Source organism: Diplotaxodon limnothrissa, linkage group LG2 (assembly GCF_057381915.1).
Source record: "Diplotaxodon limnothrissa isolate DT_005_m linkage group LG2, D_limnothrissa_male_GT1.1, whole genome shotgun sequence".
NCBI lineage: Eukaryota > Metazoa > Chordata > Actinopteri > Cichliformes > Cichlidae > Diplotaxodon > Diplotaxodon limnothrissa.
In genome coordinates this window covers 34,652,807-34,676,756 of record NC_140597.1, presented here as the reverse complement: position 1 = coordinate 34,676,756, position 23,950 = coordinate 34,652,807, and the positions used below count along the sequence as shown (strand labels likewise).

General features: G+C 40.4%; 1 protein-coding gene across 5 annotated transcripts in view; it reads right to left on the bottom strand.

The window, feature by feature from the left end:
* Positions 1-219: 219 nt before the first annotated feature.
* The window catches only part of mid2 (midline 2), a 177,496-nt gene continuing 153,765 nt past the window's right edge, over positions 220-23,950 (bottom strand). For all 5 annotated transcript variants that reach the window (XM_085362898.1, XM_085362880.1, XM_085362872.1 and 2 more), the window contains 2 exons: positions 5,014-5,221; positions 220-4,672 (listed from right to left, as the gene is read on the bottom strand). In XM_085362898.1, coding sequence (XP_085219024.1) covers positions 4,249-4,672; positions 5,014-5,221 — 632 coding nt within the window. In that variant the 3' untranslated portion in view covers positions 220-4,248. The remainder of the gene's footprint in view (positions 4,673-5,013; positions 5,222-23,950) is intronic.

Below are 23,950 nucleotides of genomic sequence, written 5' to 3'. Positions count from 1 at the left end.
TTCCAGTGTCGTAAACCTGGTTAAAACATCAACACGATTAAAGAACAGTTTGAGACTTTAGGACAGGAGCATCGCCCTGTCCAACCCTGGAATTTTTTTCTTCACTCCTCTCTTGGATCTCAGTTTTTTCTGTAAATACTTGAAATTATATTTAGCAGTTGCATCATTTTTGAGTAGCAAACCTAAAAAGAAACTCTTGACTCCAACAGTTTTTGGGATCAGACTTTTAATTGGACTTAAATTCACATAAATAACATTGGTTCATATATATTTTGTATAATATACAACTTTATATAATATATATTTCCCCCTATGATTTACATTCCTCTCTGACTAAAAGTATATCTGTTATATCTATGGAAACAGGAAGCATTGCAGGAAGGCAAAACTGCTCTTTTTGTGCTGTTTCAGTTTTCTTCTCTCTCTTTTTTTTTAAATTAAGGTCCAAATGTCAAAAGGAGAGGAGTGCCTTTCTTTTGAGTTGTAAAAAACCAAAACCAAAAACCAAAAAACATTTTCCAAGTTACACAAACAGAAAAGCAGAAAGGAGAATCTATTGCATTGTCTCTAGGGTATTACACTGCACTACAAGGAGTGGGTAGCTATTGAAAATCATTCACCGTATATATTTTACTGTATTGACTTGTGACACAAAAAAAGAGCACTGCAGATGATCTGATATGCATGGCAATGAACATTTTCTGTATGCTTTCGAAGTTTTTTTCCCCCCATTGTAAAAAATAAAAATAAAAATTGAGAATATGTTTGACTCGACAGGAAACCCTATCTCGAAGATAAGGACAGAGTTACAGCATGAACCTGCGGCAAGGTCACATATTCATGCAGTGACCAAGCCGAGCACACTTGCACAGATGACTTGAGCTTGTCGGTCCAGATCACAAATCAACACTGTTCGGCTGCTGCGACCGACATTATTCAGCAAGATGAATGGATATCTGGAAGTCAGGTAACGTTCGGTAAGCTCCCTGCTTTGTTCGTGTGCTGTGTTATCTTTGACATGTGGAACATCTCTATCAATCAACACCTCGAGTAAATATTCATAACTGATGCACCGTTCAGTTTCCCTTGGTGAATAATGCAGATCCGATTTTCACTGCCGTTCCGAACTGACTCATCAAGGAACTTTAAGGTCACAAGCAAATGATTTAAAACAGTGTGTTTGCAGGGTATGCCTGCTTTTTCAAGTCAAGGAGATCATAGCCTGTCAGAGTAGAAATGTTACAAGACAGTCAACAGTTATATACCCCGTGATGAGTAAAAGGAGTGAAATTGGCAATGAGGCGTAAGGTTTCTCGTGTCAAATCGGGTAAAAGTCTGCATCTTTTTTTAAGCACAACCTCCAGTGTCACTTTGTCACAGCTTCTCTCAACTTTCTGGCTACGTGGCCTCTTAAATCGGCAAAAACTATGATACATATTTGATTGTCTGAATCAGCCCTGCTTCCTTGAATATCAAGAGAAACTGTCACCCACGCTAGGCCTTTAAATCCGAACCTGAAAGCAAAACTATTTTTTCCAACTTCAGCTGCTATTTCAATAGTGATCAAGAACAGAAAGATTTTCGAGGTCAGGTCTGCTTGTAAAATGTTCAGGTGAGCCTCTACCCAAAGGGAAAAAACCTAATTGGTGAGCTTGAAAGAGTTACTTAAATTACCCGGTGAACTGTGAGATCCTATAATGTATCATGCATTTATCACGACAAGACCAACCTAAACTGAACGTGGAGTGTGTTGGTGTGTGTGTGTGTGGTAACAAATTACAGAGGAAAACACAATCATGCCATGACATTGCGACAGACAGCAGGTTTAAGTGTTAACCACCTCCTTCCGTGAAAAGTCAACAACAAACAGCTATTAGTTATTCATTATAATCACAATAAAAATCCCACAAACACCATCATAATCATATCCCTTTTCTAAACGTAGTTTCACTGTATGCTATTGAAAAAATGCAATGGGGAGGACAAGTCGCTGGTTGTGTTTAAAGCACAGTAAACAAAAGCTGTGACTTCTTTCTTTATTGCAAAGTTCTCCGAGTGACCAAAAGAGGTTTTACTGCAGTATGTTTTACACGCTAACCACCATAAATTACTTTGAAAATATGAGCAGAAAAATAGGATGAGTTAACACAACCAGCAGCAGTGCTTATTGTCTCTTACCCTCCCCATTACAACCCTGCCACACATCCATCTTTTTCAATACTCACAGAGGGGAGTTAGTGTTAATTAAAAAGTGCATCATGAATATGTTGCGATTAATAATAAAAGTAAACTTTTTTTTTCCATAAATAACACTTTTTTTTTCCTCTAGTTATCAATAAACCTCTTATTATACAAGTCGAGTAGTCACACGATTCAAATCTGGCCCCTGGGATCTTGTTAATAAAGAATCCGGGAGCGACGCTAACGCTTCCTGAAATAAGGAAGCTGTGACCTGTCAATACAAAACAAGACTGACGGGTCAAATCCAAGAGGAAGATCGAGGAAAGGACTATAGCAGTGACCACACATAGCTATTAAGGACACAACACATGAACAGCGGCAAGGAAATACTTGCAGTACAGCCTGCTGTAGTAGACAAACTGAAAAAAAATGGGACATTTTAAGAATCAAGAGTCTCTGTGTGGGAAAAAGAATACCACTCTCGTGTCTGGACTGATGCGGGAGGTTTTAGTGTTTTTGTTTCATCGGTATGATCACACTGTAAATGTGTCACATTTTGGGAGTGCAGATGATGCTAACGTGGCATGTGTTTAAGCATACATCATTATACTCAAAATATGCAGTTAAGCTCTGTGTTACTTTTACAACCAAGAAAAAAATACTACTGAACTCGCTGTCTTAATTTGTAGTTTTTTTCCTAGTCTCAAATCTTCTTACAGTGAATTTGCAGTTACTGGTGTGCATTATTTTTCCATTTTGTGCAGTAAATACAAAACTCTACCAAGCTAGAGATTGTAATGTCTATAATTGGATGTCTGCATACACATTTGGAGAAACTGTAAGATACTTTGATATATTTGCTAAAATATGATCAGCAAAGATCTGTTCATAATTTTGCTTTTTATTTGTTTTTATTAATGTAGAAATCAAAATCAAAAAAATGACTGAATAAAAGCTTGGTATTGTACGTTTCCCAGAGAATGTATGTACTAGTGTAAACCTTGTAGGAATCAAACTTCCCCAAAGGAAAAAAGCTCCTTTTTTGGGGGACAGAAAAAGTCCAGGCTGGCAGCATTTCAAAAGCTTACCCATTCACACGTTACACTTTTGTTAAATCTGTAATAAAAGACAAATTGAAACACTTTAGACACTTATGATCAGAAGGTTACGTTCTGCAGCTTGAAAGTTGGAGCTTCCACAATTTATGCTACAAGGCCAGCTCGGCTGCTTGCGCTGCAATAACAGACATGAAAGTGGCATCAATTTTCACACTACTAAGACAGACGATAAACTAAACAAATCCTGACTGCTTGACCCTAACGCTGGGGGGGATCCAGACGCTCTGAAATGATGTGTGGGGTAATTTGCTGGTAGGTTTGTGTTTACTTGTCCCCTTAGAGAGAAGGGTAATTTATAATCAAGACATTAAAAGATCGGCTTTTTTGGGAACAACAGTGCCCCTGATACTCAGGGAATGAGGAGGCTCACTTACTGGTTCGATACAGCTAAAAATTGTGATTCTAAGCATCTGCTATGGCCTTTCCATCCACCTGTTTGATAACTATTATGGATCGGTGGATGGCACTTTGCACTGCTGTGGTCAAAGCATCAATCGGTTTTCTATTCATTTTTCTCTGTATATTTTTCCTTTTCTGTCTTTCTCATAATCTACCACAGGTTAAGTAGTTTCACTGTTCATGTGCTGCACCTTCAAACTTTAAATGGCTGACATGAAGATTCTCACTTTGGTCTTCTGCCTGGGGTGAAACACAGATGAAAAAAGGAAGACCTTAAATGGTCCTGAAAATACAGGACACCAAAGCTTTCTCTGTCAGTGACTGCAGGGCATCGGATGGACTTTACGTATGCTGATGGCTGCAGTCAAAAGACCTCATTCCCATTCGTTGATGATGGATTTGCAAAATATTGGATGGCTACAAACTAACCGGACTGACATTTTTCCAGACTGCTGTGCATATTTGCAACTTTTTAAACCCATATGAAAGTAACTAGCTAACATGAGCCACCGTGTCAGTGTTTTAATCGCATTTACAGTCACACGACCACTCAGTGGCAGGCCTTCATCCCGGTCAAGTATGGCGAGTCTTGCCGGCACATCCCCATTTGCTGCTGTTGGTGCTCTTGAAGATCCGAGGCCACACCATCGACAAAATCGGGGACAGGTAGCCCTGAGAGAATCATGACTGACTTGTTCCAGATCATGAAAGTGGGTACAACAGGTAGGAGGAAGGAGATTTCAAAGGTGTGGATATGCTGGGAATTCATGGCATCGTAAAAGGACAGCGAATTGTTGTCGTAGTCCAGCAGGACACCCAGCCGCCTCAGCTGCAGACTCGCCTCCACCAGCATCTCCTTACCATCGTGCCGCACCATAAAGTTGCTGTTGCAACGTGAGAACACCCACGAGGATGAGTTTTTGCCGCTCCATTCGTTTTTTGGGGCTGATTTGTAAGCCACGCCGATGGCATACCTGCAGGGAAAGCACATTTTGGAACACATTACTGATCTGAAGCAAGTGTCCTCCTTAATGACTTTACTTACACAGTCAGGCTACCTCATGCTGAGGACACACAAGATACACGTAGCCCCTTTGGGTTTTTTGTGCATGAAAAAGGTCTACTTCACAGCCAATTAGTGAAAAGAATATAATTAGGATAAGAGTATACACTGTGTGTGGTGTGTGTCTGTTGTGTGTGTGTGGGGGAGGTTGCGTAACAGCCTAGATTTAAACTCCCAAAAGAAAGATATTTCAGTTTATCAAGCCTCCTTGCAGGCTTGTATAATGCACTTGTGCGTACGTGCAATTCTTACCATGTGGATGCTCCGAGTAGCACCTCCCAGTAGTGACACCCGCTGTCAATAAAGACATTACCAGCAGCTCCATAGGAGCCTGTTCCGCTGAAGCGCTCCGGGGTGTGGCTCTTCTTCAGCGAGCTCTCGTCCTTCTCCATGGTCAGGCAGTCGTTGGACAGACGTAACTTCTTGTGGGCTGTTTTTGGGTCCAACTTGAAAGGTTGACCTGGGAGGAGATATAATTACGTGCTGTTACTGTATGTAATAATAAAAATGCCGTCATCATTAAATTCCAAATCTTCACGAATGGCACACAAACAAAGATGTGACCTGAGATGTTTAATTATTACCTCGATAATGCTGAAATATTATAACTGGGTAGGTAAAGTGCTCATTTCTAATGTCATTTTTAATACAGATATATCACGGTTATATTTATGACTATGATTATTACTAGCAGTGACAGCTGTACATGGTGTAACAGTAACAGATGGATAAACATATCTGTATTTATAAATGATACACAAAGGAGGAGTAATCTTATATAAATTAAGAATTAAGCACTTGCTAATACCTTATAAATACCTTATTAATGCTTAATAGTGTGACATTATTATACAGCGTTAGTTATTCCTGTAATGAAAACCCAAATACAGAAGCTCACTGTGCACATTTTTAGGTATAACATGCTCATTTTATACTACAGCTTTCAAAATAGTGTCCAGGAGTTGTTTGACTTAAATTGCTTTGTTTACTTTATTCTCATGAATGAATATATTTATTGGTTGTAGAGCTGTGGGTGTTATGGGAAATGTATTTTTGATTTGTAATAATTCCACCAATGTTGACCTCAAACTTATCGATTGATACGGCATACTAGAACGTGTTTGTTTAGTGCATTAGCTCTGCGCGTGGATATAAACAGAACCAAAACAGGAGGGGGATTATTATATGAGAGACACATCAGGAGGATTAGGTGACAGCCAAGGCAGAGAATGAAGAGATTGCTTCATCTTTGCTGTTCTCAACTGCAGGCATGCTACTGGTGTGGAAGCCAAGATTTTTGGCGAAATACACAGTGTATCTGTGTGTAACAGTTTTTGTTTTCATCAAGAACATGTTCAGTGTTGGTGCAAACATCCTGTGTGAAAATAAAGAAGGCAAATAACTGCAGAGAAATGGCTTCATACAGCCCATTAAGTAATGATTGAGTAATGGTTAGTTATATGCTCATGCTGCTTAAGCTGATTAGCTGTATGGAGCTGGTAATATGTGGTTAAAGTGTGCAAGTCTGGTGAATGTTGCAACGTTTGAAAATGGTTCAGGTACACAGTGTACTGGAAATATATGAAAATATTGCAAGGTGAGGGATCCAATCATGATCAAGTGATCATGGCTGACTATTTTATTTTTTAGTTCCTCCGTGTTTTAGGTCCCACTGAGAAATAAACTAGGAGACGAACCAGAACTGTGCCTCCAAAATTGACTTACATGTTGCTTACACCTGCACTCCTCACAAAGCTTAACTGACAGTGTTTTTAGTCCGGACTTCAGGTTAAAACACACCCAAGCTCATTTTTGGTCTCCACCATCTCTTACTAAAATATTCTCTCTTTCAGCTCTTTAATGCTTCTGTATGTTCACCTGCTAGTTTCTGATTGTGTGTCTGCCATTGTTTTTTTTCCACTCAAGCTTGTGAAGTGAAAGAGGCCGGCGATGCCACAAGATAAAAGGAAGAAAGAACCAAAAATAAGAATAAAACGAGAGGAAGATTTCAACCCAGAGCAGCAAAAGCAGAAAACAAATAGAAAGCGGGGTGAGAAGTGCTTGCAGAGAACTCACAGGGAGAGACACAAGAGGAGAATGTTTGAGATACAAGGGCGAGAGTCTAAACTTCAAAGCTTCTCACAGCCTTTGGTGAAAACATTTCGTAACAGTGGAGGAAGCCACCCAGCATTTTCCTCTGTGCCTCCAATCACACAGACTTGGAAATTAGCTGAAGGAAATAGCCTTCACTTCCACCACGATAGGTAGCGGTTGGGGCTTTTCAGTGGAAATGTTACTACCCGGCTGCAACAATTCAGTTTGCAATGGCACCAGTAATTTGGGTGTAATGGGTGGAAAATTGGGAGGGCAAAACTAGGTGAGTGGCAGAGAGAGAGAGGAGCTATGGAGCGAGAAGGAGAAGAGAAGTTGAGGGGATAATATGAGACTGAAGATTGAGCAGAGGATCCCCTCTCAACCTCTCAATGTGTGTGTGCGTAGGCTTCATGGAAGTCAGCCACATCCCTTCCAGACCTGACATTTAACTCTGACACCTCTCATCTCATCTCTCAGCCTCCCTGAGCCTCCCATGGCTTAATGAGCGACACAATGAGGACCCGGACTCCGCCTCCCCTCTCTCTATCTGCCCTTGCCTTCATCTCTCTTCCCCCCATTCTTTCATTCTCATCCTCTCTATCCTCTCTCCACTCTCACACACTCCCCTCTCCAATAATCTGCGTGGTGAGTGTGTGTTACCGCATGTGGATATGAGACGACGAGGCCAATGTGCTGCTGGCAGCCAATTACATTAATGCGCTCTCTTCTTTGAACTGCTTATCGCTGCCAGCGCAGCCATTTCCAAACACTGGGGCTCTGTCATGCCTTTCCAGGGGATGACTCCTGAGAGCCCAGGCTGGGCCCGAGGTTCAGGAAGGGGAGACGCATGTGACGGTAGAGGACAAGCAGGCCCGTACACAAGGCATCAACTAGAGCCTCTCCAAGAAGCAGACATGCCGTTCAGTAAATTGCCAAGAAGAAATGTTTTGAACCGGGGCCAGCGGGATTCTTTTTTTTTTCTTTTCTAAATGACATCAGAAACAGCAGTATGCGACATTACGTGATGGCAGAGCTTCAGTTCATCCTTTGTCTTTTTTTTTTTTTTTTTTTTTTAAATAAATAGGACAGGGGGAATGAATGAGAGAAAGAGGGGGAGAGAAAGAAAGAAAACCAAAGGGGAGAAGAGACGGTGAGAAGGGGGGGGAAGAGAGAGAAAAAAAAAAAAAAGAACTCCTGGGTCACCTGTATGGAGAAAAAAAAAAACAAACAAACAAAAAAAAAACCAAACAAACAGAGGAGACAGCAAACAACAAAGAGCAACATAATAATAGAGAAAACAAAGCACCATCACAATAAACTAGCTAGTCATAGATATCAATATTTACTAAATAATAAACGATATTGTGCAGCACGCAAGATAGACAGCGCACAGTGTGCTTTGAGGCAGCAGCCAAGAAAGCTTTAGTCCGCGTCTGTGAATACCCATGTGTGCATACCTGTGTGGATCAGCATGCTTGCATTCCAAAGGTTTCTCCATGTAATGATCTGCTAGGGAGTGTGGGGGGGCCACAGCCCCGTCCTCCAGGGTGTGAAGCGGGTATGGAGGAGATCAAAACTCCAGACATCCAGAGGCCCCCAGAACACAAGAGACCATGGAAGACCAACAGAGGGGCAGCCGCGCCACTGTTCCAGTAAGAGCTGAGGAGAGTCCCAGATGAGGGCTCGCCCAGCAGCCGCGGAGCAGAAGTCAGGGGGAGTTGCAGTGACGCGCCCGTGAGCTCCGCCGGCCCCCAGCTGTGCCTGAGTGACCGAGCCCCAGGCCGAGAGGCCGGGGGCACCCCACCTCCAAAGGGGCCCGAGCGAGCCCCAGGCCCCAGGCCCCGACAAGCGGCCGCCAAGGAGTGAGCCGGTGTGTACCCGGACGCCCACCCCCAGACACAAAGAACCACCAACACACCGACACCTGAGGGAGTCCGCCACCGGCAGGGGAAGTGGTGGTGGGTGGAGATAGGCCTCCAAACCTTGGAGGGCCTGAGATGTCCCCAGAGAGGTGGCGTCTGATACCCAACCTGACATATAGACACAGACATACAGGCACACACAGACACAAACATCCATTCCCACCCTCATGCTCTCATATGCACTCACTCCACACTCAACCAACGTGGAGACAGACATAAAGAGACGCTGTACACACAATCACACTCCCCAAGCGTACTCTACAAACCGGGTCTAGGTGCCCCCGCCCCTGGAGGGGGGAATTGCACCCAGACCCAGGTGGTGTTACCCTTTTCCCTGCGGTGGGGGGAGGCAGACCACCCCGACTCCGCAGCAGCAGGGAGGCCCCACACCCCAGACCGCAGTCGGACGGCCAACTCCTCCTACTAGCCCTCCCGCTCCAGCAGGCCGCAGAGAATGGGGGTGGGAGAAGACTCCAAACCTCCCTCCACCCGCTCATTGTAGTGTTGATGCATATGTGTTCTAAGGTGCAATTAAAACCCAGGAGGGCATGGAGCTACCTGCCAAGGAGCAGCAGGTAAGCGCATTTACAAGCGGGATTCTTGTAAACGGACAAAGCCTGAAATAATCAGTTTGCACCTAAACTGTGAGTTTTTTGGCATGATCTCACTGCAAATAAAACTATCAAAATGGACGGTACAACTGAAATAACCCATGAATATGTCAAATAGCTGGAAGGTTTAGAGACTAAACTGTTACAAATTTGAAAAAAAAAAAAAAAAAAAAAATCGCCTGCAACTTGTAACCACTGCCCAAGTTTTCATTTCCTGTTTTAAGGCACCTGCAAGCCATGTCTACTCCCAGAATGAGTCATAAGTCTGTCACTGGTGAAAATGAGCCCAATACATTTCTGTGCTGAACATAGAAATTTAGCAACTTGTACTTTAGCGTTTTCATTTTATGAAGCCGTTCTACATTACTATTCATACATCAGTACTTTAACTTAATGCTGAATGTCGGACAAACCTACACGCAGTGAGGAATGTTCTACTGTGTGAAAGTTCTTCTTTTATTTAAGTTAAAGATTTGAGTACTCAGTGCGCCGCTGAAGCTTCTCCATGTTGCAGAGCCGCCATGAAATGAACAGACCCAGAGTCACAGCGAGTGTGCTGGTATTTGCTAGCAGCACTTGGAGAACATGCCAAATTTGATTTCTTCTGGAGTGCTGTACTCCTGGCCTAAAGGTGTAAATAAGTCATGTGTGGAGTTCTACATTAGGAAGAAGACCGTTTCAAAATAAGAAAGTGAATGTTTACTTCAAAGAAAGTTCTTACATCAGCTACCTTTAGAAACCACACAGGCATGCCCCCACACAAATAAAACTCTTGACTAAAAATATGCATATTGCTGTCAGATTCTAGAGCCAAAACAATAAAGACGAGATGGGGGAGCAGCAAATCTCAGAGATGTAATATCCAAGCGGTAACTGTGATTAGCGTGCTTCAGCCTCTGCAGAAATACTCAGCGATATCTGTGTCTGCAGAGATAATCGCTCTACGTTAGACTGCCTCAGAGCTGTGCATTGTTACGTACTTGCGAGTCTTTAATGGAATCTTGTAAAACACAGAAATGAAATTGTATCAAGGAAAAAAAGAGAGGAGAGAAATAAAAGAGACAACTGTTGGGGGAGCATTTATAAAAAGTAATTTCATTCCAACTTCATTCTGCTGGGTCTTTGCTGAAGTAGTTGCAGTGGGGCAGCATCTGGGTAATCGACTTTATTTCAATTCAGTCAATTTCACCCACACTTCTTCTTTTTCCTGGCTTCCATTTTTGCTGAGGGAAAGATTGGGTTGCCTCCATAATAAAGGAGATCCATTTTACTACATAACTAAAACAATTACTCCAGTAGAAACAGCAGCATCAGGGACACCGAGCGAGCTCTCGTAACACAGCAGCAGCATAACGCAACCTTGTATCCTTCCACAGGTTTTTACATTTGTTTAGAAGTTGCCAACTGGCAGCGTGCCGTTTTTCTTCTAATTGTCTCGTTCATATGTGACGTGGCGTCGAATCCAGCTGTGCTGACTACTTTCATCTGTCTGAGATACAGAGGTACACTGGTGAGATTAGAAATGCAGCAGCCATGTAACACGGACGGGGACATCCAATAACACTGCATGGGTATTAGGTGCTCAGCATGACTTCTTGGCATCGAGAGTGTTTATGTGTCACATCCTCTCTTTTCAGTCCTTCCTGGGCAATTTTTGGCTCTTTCTACAAAACTTCTCCAAAAACTGGAAAAGTCTTTGTGTAGTGAAAAAGCAAAGACAAACAGCAGTCCTTGATCTTCTGCAGTTTCACCCTTTAACGAACTAGGCAAAGTCTTCAGAGACCAGTGCTAGAAAAATAATATTCAGTAAGGCTTCTGGGTCTGCTTAGAATTTCACTGTGATTAAGAAGCCATTTTTGGAAAGGAAGCGTCTGTGATGGTTCGTTAGAGTAAAAGCATGTGAAAGACTGCCTCCCCCCCCCCCCCCCCCCCCTTTCTTCCAGCGAGATTCTTTCTCAGGGCTTTTGCTTGTGTGTGTGAAATATAATCATTCACTAAAACAAAGCCACGCTCTCGGTATTCCCTCTTTTGTTGTGTCAATTCACATAAATGTGCTGCACTGCAGGAAAAAAAATAGCAAATGTATCAAAGGGTACTTGAAAGCATGGTTTTATTATGAAGCTTTCCTTGGTGAGATGCTGATCGTTCTAGCTTCCAGCGTTCACATTCAGTTTGCAGTCTGGCATTTTAACACAACCCCAATCGCCCCCCTCCACCTGCTGGCATTTTCACCAGCTGAATTAATGAATTTCAGCGAGCAACTATAAGAAAAAACTCTGCCAGCCTCAAAAATACAAATGACAAAACATGGTCATATACTATACTGCAAAAAGTAAATCACTGAATTCCGGTGTTCCAATCACTTGCATGGCCACAGGTGTACAAAATCAAAACAGCCAGGCATGCAGACTGTTTCTACAAACATTCGTGAAAGAATGGGTCGCACTCAGGGTCTCAGTGAATTCCAGAGTGGTACTGTGATAGCATGCTGCCAAGTCTTATCATAAAATTTCCTCACTATTAAATATTCCACAGTCAGCTGTTATTGATAGTATAACAAAGTGGCACATACTACATAGAGTTTGCCAAATTTCTGCAGAGTCAGTTGCTACAAAGGTCCAAAGTTCATGTAGCCTTCAAATTAGTGAGTTCCATGAAATGGGTTTCCATGACTGAGCAGCCGCTGCACACTCCTAAACCTCATGGAAACCCTTCCAAGAAGAGTCGAAGTTGTCATAGCAGCAAAAGATGGGCATGAGGTTTAGGAGTGGACATCATATTAAACTTGACAGATTAAGAATGGGATGTCACTGAAGGACGATGTAGCGTACGATGGCACCATAGGCTTTGAAAGTTAAAGCTGATGTTTAATTGGCTTGGTAACCTTCAAGATAACAATAACAGGATAATAATAAGATCTTTTATTGTGGTTTATGATAAAACTGAGCTGCCTCACGTTCAGCTAATGAGAAACGCTATGTGCTAGCGCTGACAGCTCATAAAAACAAAGCTATTTATAACGCAGTGAAGTGACCTGGCTGTCTTCAGCTCTATGGAATATTTGGATATCAACAAGAAAGATGAAATGATGCAACACTATGTGGGAAGACCAAAGCAAATAAATGCGCCATCAATCAGTACTTCTTAAAAGTTCTTAACTACTTCTTAATAAAGGAACATTCCCAAGAGGGCGGCACTGTGGCTCATTCTTACATTTATGGAAAACAATGAAGCTCTATTGCATCGAGGAATCAGCTAACATCTGTCCAAAAAACTACTTTCTTGCTGTTTTTCATCATATAATGAAATTTCTTGACAGTGCATACAGTGATGGACTACAGAGTTTGATGCTAGACTGGATCAGCTAGGGGGATGTTCTATTCTGTGTCAATTGCTTGTTTTCCTATGGAGCTGTGATTTATTGTTTTCACTGTCAAGCAACTCAAGGTGCTGTGGGACTTCTAAAAGGTTGCCTGGCAGCTAAATAGGTCAGACTTTGCTTTTTAAATGTCTTTTCAGACTGATTTGCCCCTGACAAGCAGCCTAAACACTGTTGCTTTAAAACCCTCTGAATTGGAATGCCCCTGATTGAAAGCACACACGGCACCCATCTAAAAAGAGTAATTTCAAAAACTTTTCCAAAAAAGAAAAAAAAAAGTCAAAGTGACAGGTAGAGACAAACTGGGAGACATTTGGAGTTTTGGTTTGCAAACTCTGTTCTCTGAGATTATTAAAGAACAGAATCGTAAATCCCACTGCCAGTGTTACTTCAGGGCCCCGTGGGGGCCAGACGAGTTGTTGCAGGATTATTGTTTGTCTTGTTCTTGAAAACAGTTCTTTATGACTAATGACAGCATTTTGGGTTTTTTTTGTCTCATGCTGCATAATGAAGGTGGAACTCGACATATACCTCCCAGAAGGGCATACATAATGAATACGGATCTAAACATAACAGGTATGTTAAACACAATGTTGGAATTGGAGAGAAATTCAATATTTGGTGCTGCGTCTGATTGTTGGGACTTTCTTTTTAATAATATAGAGTCTTTATAGGATATAAATTGCCCTGAGGCGAGTGTTGCAAATTGGCACCACCTAAATCAAAAGAACTGAACTGCTTTATTTAATTTTACTGTTAATCTATTTAAAATCAAAGTCATGGAGATATTCCAGGGCTACTTTTTGTGCATGCACAGACTGTCTCTCTATTGTTTTTAATTTATTTGACAGATCAGAACAAACGGGGAGTTAGAAGTAGCACTGACATGCAAAAAAGATCAACTATCTACCAGGAATGCTTTAAAATCCCAGTATGCACCATGTGCCACTATTCTATGTGGACGCTTCCTCTTCTCCTCCTCTATAGCTTTCCAACCTCTGCTCCGATTTACCTCCTGTTTCTTCATCTCATCTCTACCTCCGACTGTTTACTTTAAGGAGTGCGTGGTAGCTCGGGGCCTGTCATCAGAGATGCATGCTGGGTAAATATTATTGCAGGCCCTTTAACACGAGGAGGGACGTGTATCCCTGGGGCACCTTGACATGTGATATTTTCAGCTGGGATTTTAGCTGCTTACCTAATATTGTGTCTAGGATCTGAGGAACACACACATACACACACCCACAAACTCTCTGGGGTTTGCTGGCTCCCTGCTTTGTACACACACAATATGACTGCCCAGAATAGTTTACCAATAGAATGACAAACATTGTTAAGTCAACAGTCCAGTGTTTGACTGTCAGCAAAGTTGCTGCCTACAGGAAGGCAAGTATTCATTCAGATTGGGTTTTGTTTAGACATAAACAATATGCTCACTCAAAATAGAGGCTAGTCTTTAGTTAAAACAATAGAGCTGCTAAATGAAGACATATTTAAGCCTGGGTTTATATTGTTGGTGCTCCTCCGTCAGACAGTTTCTTTTGTTCTAGAAAATTACAGTGGAGGCTTCACGCTGTGGGACAGCTCCAAATGTTAAGCCAGAAAGCTGGAATGTGAATGCGTCTGGTCATTGTAAAAACACACTATCATAGCTAAACTGACAACATATCAGTGGAGATGAGAATGTAATAGCTAGAAATATTCACAAAAAATTTAAAAAAAACCTGTCATGTTCAAAAGAAGCTGTTCATGGCCTTAGCTGAGGAAATTCCAACTTATAGTTGAAATCAAGCTGCACCGGCACTTCAAAATCAGAAGTTATGAGTGGGACAGCCTGCTCCATAGGACTATAGTGAGTGGCCTGCAGTGTGGAATAATTTTAGACTGTATATAAAAGATGGACACAGCCACCGTGACATCATGTCTGGTTTTGCAGTCTAGAGGATCTTGGTTGTGGGTGTACTGGTGTTTTACTGGTGTTTGAAAACCTGACTTGACAAAGAGCAGATCTGACTTAAAAACCCAGGAAGACACACTCAAGAGCATATCCTGCTTTATTTTCTGTTTCACTCTAACTGGAACTACATTTTTGCAAAATAATAAGGTCGTAGATCAAGAAAGTGGTAGGGCCTTTATTTGCTTACAGTTCTATATAATCAGACGTCTCGTTCCAACTGTCTATGGGAACAACAGTCAGACACAGACAGATAGAGAGAGGCACTGCATGATAAACTGTAAGACCAATCTACATAACATGCAAAAAAGCCACTCATTCTAAATTTAAATCTGTTCTCTGTCCTAAATAACCAAACTGCTTCATACTCTGAGTGCAGCTTTGCTTCTTGTTGACATGAATTCATTACCGAGACAGACAGGCAATTAAAAAAATGCACAAACAGGGCACCGCCTAACAGAAGCAGTCTGGATTAATATGGGTTCTTGTTGTTTTGTGAGCTACAACTTTAATAAATTGTGACCGAGCAGAAATGCAAACTTAATTGAATTTAATGCTTAAAAATGCATAAAAATATTTTTTTGCTTAAGCACAAATGTAATCATTATTATGTCGTTTTCAAAAAAGACGTTTTTTTAATGACTAAATGCTTCAATTTAAAATAATATTTTACTATCATAATTTTTTCTATAATAAATAAAAGATATATTAAAGAACAGTAAAGCAAATATCTGTGAAGAATACGAGTCATAAAAAGAAAACGTGCTTTTTCTGTACTTAAATAACACCACTCTGTGCTTGTTTAAAGTGAATGTGTTTCCCATTGAAGAATTACAAAGTGTAACTGGACTGGCATATTGCACTTTTACCCATCTCTCTACGTTGCTGAGGCCTGGGTTGTATTATTGGGTAAAAGCAGTAGTCTGAGGGCACTCACATCTGCAGACACTCATCCCTGCAAAGAGCTATTTGGTGTCTTTTATTCACCCAACACTCTTCCTTTCTCACTCTCAATCTGTCACGTTTCATCCACTTGCACACGCTCTCTCTGTAGGTTTCTGGCTCCATTTTTTGAAGACAGTCATGTAGAAACCTGGTCACAGTTCAATCTGAGGTAAATGCACAGTTGTGATACTAAAAGGTCACACAAGCACACTTGCTTGTACAGCACTGCGCAAAAGTCTTAAGCAACCCTTCATTTTTTCTTATATGTCGGAAAATGAGAAATAGGTGCGGTGATTTATTGAAACGTGTCCAAACATACATCTAAATTTAGTATATAAGGCAAAATCAGTTTGTACAATTCTAACAAGCTTTAAAGTCAAGATTTGGTATGCCCACCTTTATTCTTCAACAAAGTCTGAACTCTCTTAGGCAAACTGTTATCACTTTTTCAGATGATTTTTAGATGATATTGGATGGATATTGGATGGTGGATCAAAATGTGACGGTGTTTTTCAGTGTTCATAATTACATCAGTTTTGACAAGTTCTCAAACACCACTGACTAAAATACAGAATGAAGCCATGACATATCCTCAACCGTGGTTTACAGATAGCTGTAGACACTTCCTGCCATAATTTCCTCCCGACCTACTACATACATCCGCTTCCGCTTATCTTTTTCAGGGTCGCAGGGGGCGCTGGAGCCTATCCCAGCTTTCATAGGGCGAGAGGCGGGGTACACCCTGGACAGGTCGCCAGTCTGTCACAGGGCCAACACACAGAGACAAACAACCATTCGCACCCACATTCACACCTATGGGCAATTTTGACTGCTCAAATAACCCTTCTCCACTATAATAACCTATCCCCACTAACAGCATGTCTTCGGACTGTGGGAGGAAGCCGGAGTACCCAGGGAGGACCCACGCGAACACGGGGAGAACACAGAAACTCCACACAAAAAGCCCCCGGCCTGATGGTGGAATTGAACACAGGACCTTATTTCTGTGCAACAACAGTGCTAACCATCGTGCCACCATGCCGCCGATTTAAACGAAAGTTTAAAATGTATTTCTTCACCTGTTAACAAACTAAAAATCTCCCACTTTCATCTAAAAATGATAAGACAGAATGACTGAACTGAAAATGAGAAACTGAAAAATTTCACAAAGCCTGGAGCACTTTTGCTCAAGACCCCTTTGAAAAGTTGAAAGAAACTAGAAGAAAAATATGGAGACATGAGGAGTGGCTCAAGACTTCTGCGCAGTACTGTACATGCACATGCCCCTCTTAGCATCATGCTTAATTCATATGTTATTCAAAAAGCTGTGAGTTACTTCACATGTTGGCTGCGAGCATCCCACAGCAAAGTGATACTTCCATATGCTCCAGCGTTAGTGCCACTGTTCACTTTCAGGCACTCGAGGTTTAGCTTTTATTAGACTGACCTCAAAAGCCAGTGAAAGCTCTAGGACATGATTTTAAACGTTGTCTCAATCAAGCCAACCTGAATTTCAAAAGGATGAAAACATTTAAAGATTGAACACTTGAGATGGGTAGTATATATATAAAAAAAAGAAAAGATAGAAATCTCTGTTGCAGAAAATGAGCAGGTGTCTTATTTTACTCCTTTTTAATTGTAAAATGTTGTTGAGTAGCTTCAAGATGCTGGCTTCAGGCGGAAATGTGGACTGGACTACAGAGAGCTGTTGGTAAGATGAAAGATGAAAATTTTTTTAGCTCCTAATGAGATCACATGAAGCAGTTTATATGCTTTTAAACATCTCCCACCGGAGCCACAAAATGATTTATACAGTACGCAAATACTATTTATTTATTTTTACATACTTTTATGCCATAGTAGTGTAGTAAAACTGGTGAAATGCTCCTTTATTATTCCTGGATTCCACCACAATACATCCTAAATTTTCAAGATTCCCGAAAAACAATTTAACATAATAATCCAACTTCTTGAATATCTTTTAATACGAAGAAGACTTTAAAACAAATGTTTAAAGTATTTGGTGCTAATACCTGTAGGGCTGCCCAGTGTTAAGACTGAAAGGTGTATCATCTTTAAAAAAAAAAAAAAAAAAAAAAGGATAAGCATGACCTCTGAGATTATTTGACAGATGGCATAAAGATTGAAAAATAGACTCCAGACGAGGCGATCATATGCCATAGCCAGGGGTAACAGAGGCCAGCGTGCCAAGAAAGGGGTTAGAGAGGGACACAAAAGCGGAACATGAAAAGTTTGAGGCCACAACAAGCTGTTGCATAACAAAAAAAGACCTTAACAAACGGAAAAAAACAACAAAGGCCATGTCGAATTCCTTCACTTTATTTTAACACGATCAGCTCCCATAAAATGTCTTTTAGAATTTGTGATGGTAATTGGTGTAATATATTAAGCATTTCCTTATGCATTCAGTGCTTTGCATTAAATTGCAATTTGTGTCCTCTGAGGTCAAATAAGACGAGTTTATTCAGTTTATTTGCTTGCGATTAAGTCAACATCTGTGCTTATTAGGAAACTTGTTCACATTTAGTTAGGCTCTCTGAGTCTGTGTACCATATTTGTTAGTTTCAGTTCATAAAATTTAAATTGTTATAATTATTAAAACTATTAATATCTTCGGGAATTCACCTTGTTTTGAGGTTTGAGAGTTGCTGCAATCCCAAATATGATCTGCAGCAATTTAAGGAGTCATGTTGTTGAAAAGGCAGGATTGTGATGCATGACTTTATAGTATCTGGTAGTGCTACATGTCAAAATGCTCTTTGCTTGCAACCCTCTGCCTGAAATATGATGAGCTTAGGTTAAAAGCCCCCAGATCCTCTCATCCTAAAATACTGAGACAGCTAAACCTTCCAATCTAGTCACAGACAAAAAAGAGACTTCAAGTGCAAGTTCTGAGCTCAAAAAGCTTGCTACTTGAGCCCACAGAGCAGCAGTCAGAAGGAAAAAACTCTAATAAGCTTGTCAAAGTGAGATATCTGTGATCGGTTTTGTTGTGACCCATTTTAATCCAAAATCACTATTCGACTTCACCAGAACAGATGAGTGAGGCTCTGTAATCTCAATACCAATTCTTCTGCCAAAAATAAAGTGGGAGAGGAGAGGGAGAATGAGGGACAAAAACATGTGAAGAGGCTGACACAAACACAGGTGTCATAATGAAAACCACAAAACCTCAATCATGGATAAAAATATTAATGTTTTTTGTTATTTTGATGGCTTGTCTAAACCATTACAGCAGAACGAAATGCTGGTTGCCAATCACCGACTCAGAATCTCAACCACTGTTGGCTGTGGGTGGACAAGCTTCTTTCCCCTGATAGCACAGGCTGCCAGAGGAGAGGAAGAATGACAGCGTGGGGGTAGAGGGGGAGAGAGAAAATCATTCAATATTGCACTAAACTACAGCTTTAGCCTATGTAGTGCATTATACTAATGCATATGATATACTTTGTCGTGTGCTATCTTGCACTACGCTGTAGTGGCAAATATGTATGGTAATAGGCAGTGGACAGAGATTTCGTTTATGTGTGGGTGGGTCTGACTGTTTCTTACATGAGAGCTCATGGTGACTTACTATTCTGTTCATACGGTTAAGAGTATACATATATCTATATAATATACATAATGCATTTGACCTCAGTTTATTAGTAAAGCCAGGCATGATTCTCTTTAATGTCAACCATAAAACCAGTATTTACTACATATATCACAACTTTTTATGTAGTCAGTACACTATTGTTTAAATATAGGTATTTTAAAATTATTCACTATGTGTAGTACAGTATAGTTTAGACTGTGATTTTAGCTCACTGGTAGGTGTTTGCTAGGCAACATGATGCATAATGAAAAAATTAGATGTTGTCGCAAAATAAAAATGATTTCCTGAGGTGGTATTTGTGTATGCACATTATATTTGGGTCTTTTTAGTTTATTGGTAGGTTGCTAGGCAACAAGATCACATCATATCTCAATGTCACTGCTGTGAAATAAAAATCCTTGTATGCTTTTATAAGTCGTCGAAAGTGCATAAACTCAAAACTCAACAAGTGGATTGTTTTAGCCTGTTGGTAAGTGGTTGCTAGGCAACACGCTTGATGTTGTAGTTTCTGATATAGATGAGAACCTTCAGGGAGCCTTGCTCAACTCCTGATCATGCAGGAAGAGTTGACAAACAAACAGAGATTTCATGTATTATAAAAAGATTACTGTAAACTGTCAATAGACAATCTCTGACCATATCATGTCAATAAAGCTTTACTGAACTGAAATAAACTGGGAAATTTCCAGATGGCAGTATCTCATACAGTGGAAAAAAGGATATGCTGGTGAGGAGGGTGATAGTGCTTTCTAGAAGCCTGCTAAGACGAATACTTAATACTAAAATATGTTAAATCAGTGACATAAAGTAAAAAAGGTTCAAACCTTAACTATGCCTATATATTCCAAGTGTATCCTGATGACAGTTAATCCTAAAAACCACTCCCGGCATAGGCTGAAATGAGCTGGCATATCAGCTGCATTTTTGCTTCACTGCACTTCGGCTGCAATTTTAGACTGATTTTAAAATTTTATTGAGCACCCCTGGGGCACATCCTAAATTAGCGATATCGCTGAGGTTTTAACTTATTATATGCCACAGCTGAACCTGATGAATATTCCCGCAAAATAGACTGTGGGTGATGTTTTTAAAAGAGGAATGTTAAGAATGATTCATCTTTGAGTTGAACTAGTGATAAATTATGATGATAACCTGCAATATTCATCATGGTTGTTGTCAAGCAGCACTAACATATTACCTTATCACTTGATATGGGAGCCTCTAGAGGGGACTTAAATTTGACATTCATTGTAGCTTGCAGTGCAACCAAGAAGCCCCACATTACAGAGAGGTTGGTGCTGTAAGACTTCAGCAAAGGAAAAAATAGTCACAGAATCCATCAATAAATCCAGACTGCTGGAGAACACTGAATCAGATCTAGGTGTAAAACTAAACAAGACTGTCAGTACACAAAATTATTATCTGGAATAAATGTTTAGACCACTCACAATAATCACTCAAAATCAGCAGGAACCACACAGAAACAGCTACTTACAAACTACGGATAGTGGTTTATTTTAAAATACAAATAAATAACCTCTGTGGTGTTTGTCACTAGTTTTGTCACTGGACCTGGTGTAGTGTACTGACAAGTAAATGTTAACAATGTCTATTTAGTGTAGGGCTGAACGATATATCGCATTTGCGATAATATCGCGACATGATCAAGTGCAATTTTCTAACCGCAAAGGCTGCGATTATACTCTGGACATGTCCAAATTCATGGGCTGCATCCTCCTGAGGCCGCATTTGTAGACCGATTACGTCACAGCGACGCGCCGAAGGCTGTCCAAATTCGTAGACTCCTCCGAATGTAGCCGACAAATGCGTCCTCCTTTTCCCCGAATTTGAAGGATGGGTCGGGTGTGTCCTTCGTGGCCTACCATATCCCAGAAGTCATAGCGCGGCCCAGCCAAACTCCAGTTTCCAGCAATGGCGGCCGCTACTAAGTTTTAAAATTACTCATACTAATCTTTCTGGGTCACAAAATAAACTTTTAACATATTTTCAGGCGAGAAAGTAGTTGTGTAAACATCAAATATCTGCTCGGTTTATCAAGATATCCCATATTTGCAAAAGTGCTTCGACGTTTTCAGAGGCGTCTGCTACCCATCAGCTCGACAGCTAGCCGGGAGCTCGAGGGTTACTGATGCGGCCGAGAACGGCACAACTCCCGGCACATTATTTTCAGATCACCGCGGACTTTCGCTGCTCGGGTTAAACGTAATATATAAGTCACTTAGACAACCTAAAAATGTTATTGTTGGGCTTTTTTCAGTGTTTTGTTTGTTCGTGAGTAAATCGGTTTGGCTGAGATTAAAGTTATTAGATTAGATAAAATAAAACTTTATTAATCCCCCGGGTGGGTTCCTCCTTGGTTTTCACACAGCTGACTAAACATCAAACAGAAAACTTATTAAACAGAAGTATGAGACAGTCGAGAATTTACGCCAGTGTCTGGTTATATTTTAGATAGCAAGAAGCAGACGGCCGAGTTTATTAAACTCCACCGAGACAGCGGTGACGCTAATCAGAACTAGACCGTCCAATTTCACGCCTTTAAATTTTAAAGGCGTGTTTGTGTGTGTGTTTATACAATTGCTATTATGTTTGCACTTTATGTGTAATGTTACTGACTGCAGAGATCAGTAAGATGTGTGTATTTTTTATTTATTAGTTTTATTTATTTAATATTATTTTTTAATTGAATGACTGTCTAGTAGTTCACAGATGTCGAAAAACTGAGTGTGGTAAAGCCACAGATTTTGTTTATGTATATTTCTGCAATCTGCACATTGTACTGACTTTCATTTTAATGTTTACACCAGGGTTCCTTGTCAGCACTTTATGCTCAGATGTTTGTAAGCTAAAAATAAACTATTGTGTATGTTCAAATATACTGTTGTGATTGAAGAAGTTAAATAAAAATGTCAGTCATCAATTCATGCATCACCTCATGTCATCATAACAGAGGTCTGTCTTCCAGGAAAGAACAGTTTAAAATTAATGTAATATAGTATTGGCCATACTATATGATGTATTGCTTGTCTTTGTTTAATAATACAGAAGACAAAGACCTTAAAAAATAATCGCATATCGCATCGCAATCGCAATATTGGGGCAAAAAATCGCAATTAGATTATTTTCCATAATCGTTCAGCCCTAATTTAGTGGCATAGACTTGATCCAGTGTGGTCAGTAAACAACACATTCTGTTGTGGCCATGCATTGTTAAAATGTGGTCACAATTTAATTATGTTCCCATGCAATTCTAACCAGTGACCACATCATAATGTTTGGCAAGGCAATATTTTTCCCCCATGTCCCAAAGGAGTTAAGCATTTTTAAGACTATTCTATCTCTTCAAGTTGACTCTAACCTTACATGCCCCAAAGAGTATCAGTGGTTTTATGAAGTTTATTTGCTCACATTTAGCTAACCTTAAAAACTGCATTTTTTTTACTAGCTTGTACTGTTACAGGGAAAAAGAAGCATGTTAAAGCAATGGAAAATAGTTCAAGTCTGAGGCGAGCTTTGACAGCAGCAATCTCTACCTCAGGGAGAAAACAGGAGAAAAGAAACAAAAGAGAAACAACGAAGAATCTGAAGGACGACAATTAAACAGTCTTGTAAAAACAGTGGAAATTTCTCCAAGCAGGAAAAACAACTGCTGTGTACGCGGTAAGAACAAAACGAGTACATTTATAGAAGAAGGGAGGATGCCATATCAGTTCTGCGACAGACTGGCGACAGAGGTGCTGGTGCTCAGAGTACTACAGGTTTAATCCCTGTAACATTTGCAGTGGTAAAAATAAGTTGTACTGTTGCACAACTCACTGTAATCTGACAGGTGTGTAGGAGAGGAAAAACGTGGAAAAGCTCTCTCGTGCACAGTTTATTTAATTCAGCTACTTGTACACCTTAATGTGTGTCAAAGCACAGAATACTTGTCAAGGGTCTTGCTACCAAAAGTACTGTATGTATATACTTCAAAAAGTAAGTATGCACATACTTGTAACTTAAATACACACTTTTTGGTGGGGAGAGGGTGATAACAGTAAACCTACGCTGACAAAAAGTGGCTAAAATGTGATAAGTAAACGTTACAATTCTATCTTCTATGTACGAACCATTCAGGATGTGAACTCTATAAGCTAAAATAAGTGTGTGAGGATTCCTTACCCATATCCCAGTATACTTTTAATCTTACCATCACACTATTTGTGGTGTTATTACTAGAGCATTATCCATGTAGGATACTTTTTGTGTCATTTTGCAGAATTTGTAGTGGTATTGTGCTGATGGACGATGTAGTCAGAGATTAATTTTAGATCTTACGATAATCATCATAGCGTATGTATATATGAAGTCTGTATGTACAGCCAACAAGTCGCTACTGACCAAGGAAGGTATGAAGCATTTTCCAGGCTCCTTCTATTCCGAGCACAATTAAGCTAGGTGACTCATATACATGTACACGTACAGTCATAAAGCCATAATTTTCCATTTTTACAGTGTTTACAATTTCTTGAAATTGATGGCGTCAACACACCAAAAGGTAACGATATTACCAACATGTTGTATTGTTGATATAATATGGTTTTCTGAGGTCTGCAAACCATTAAATTCTGTCTATATTTACATTTTGCACAGTACCAACTTTTT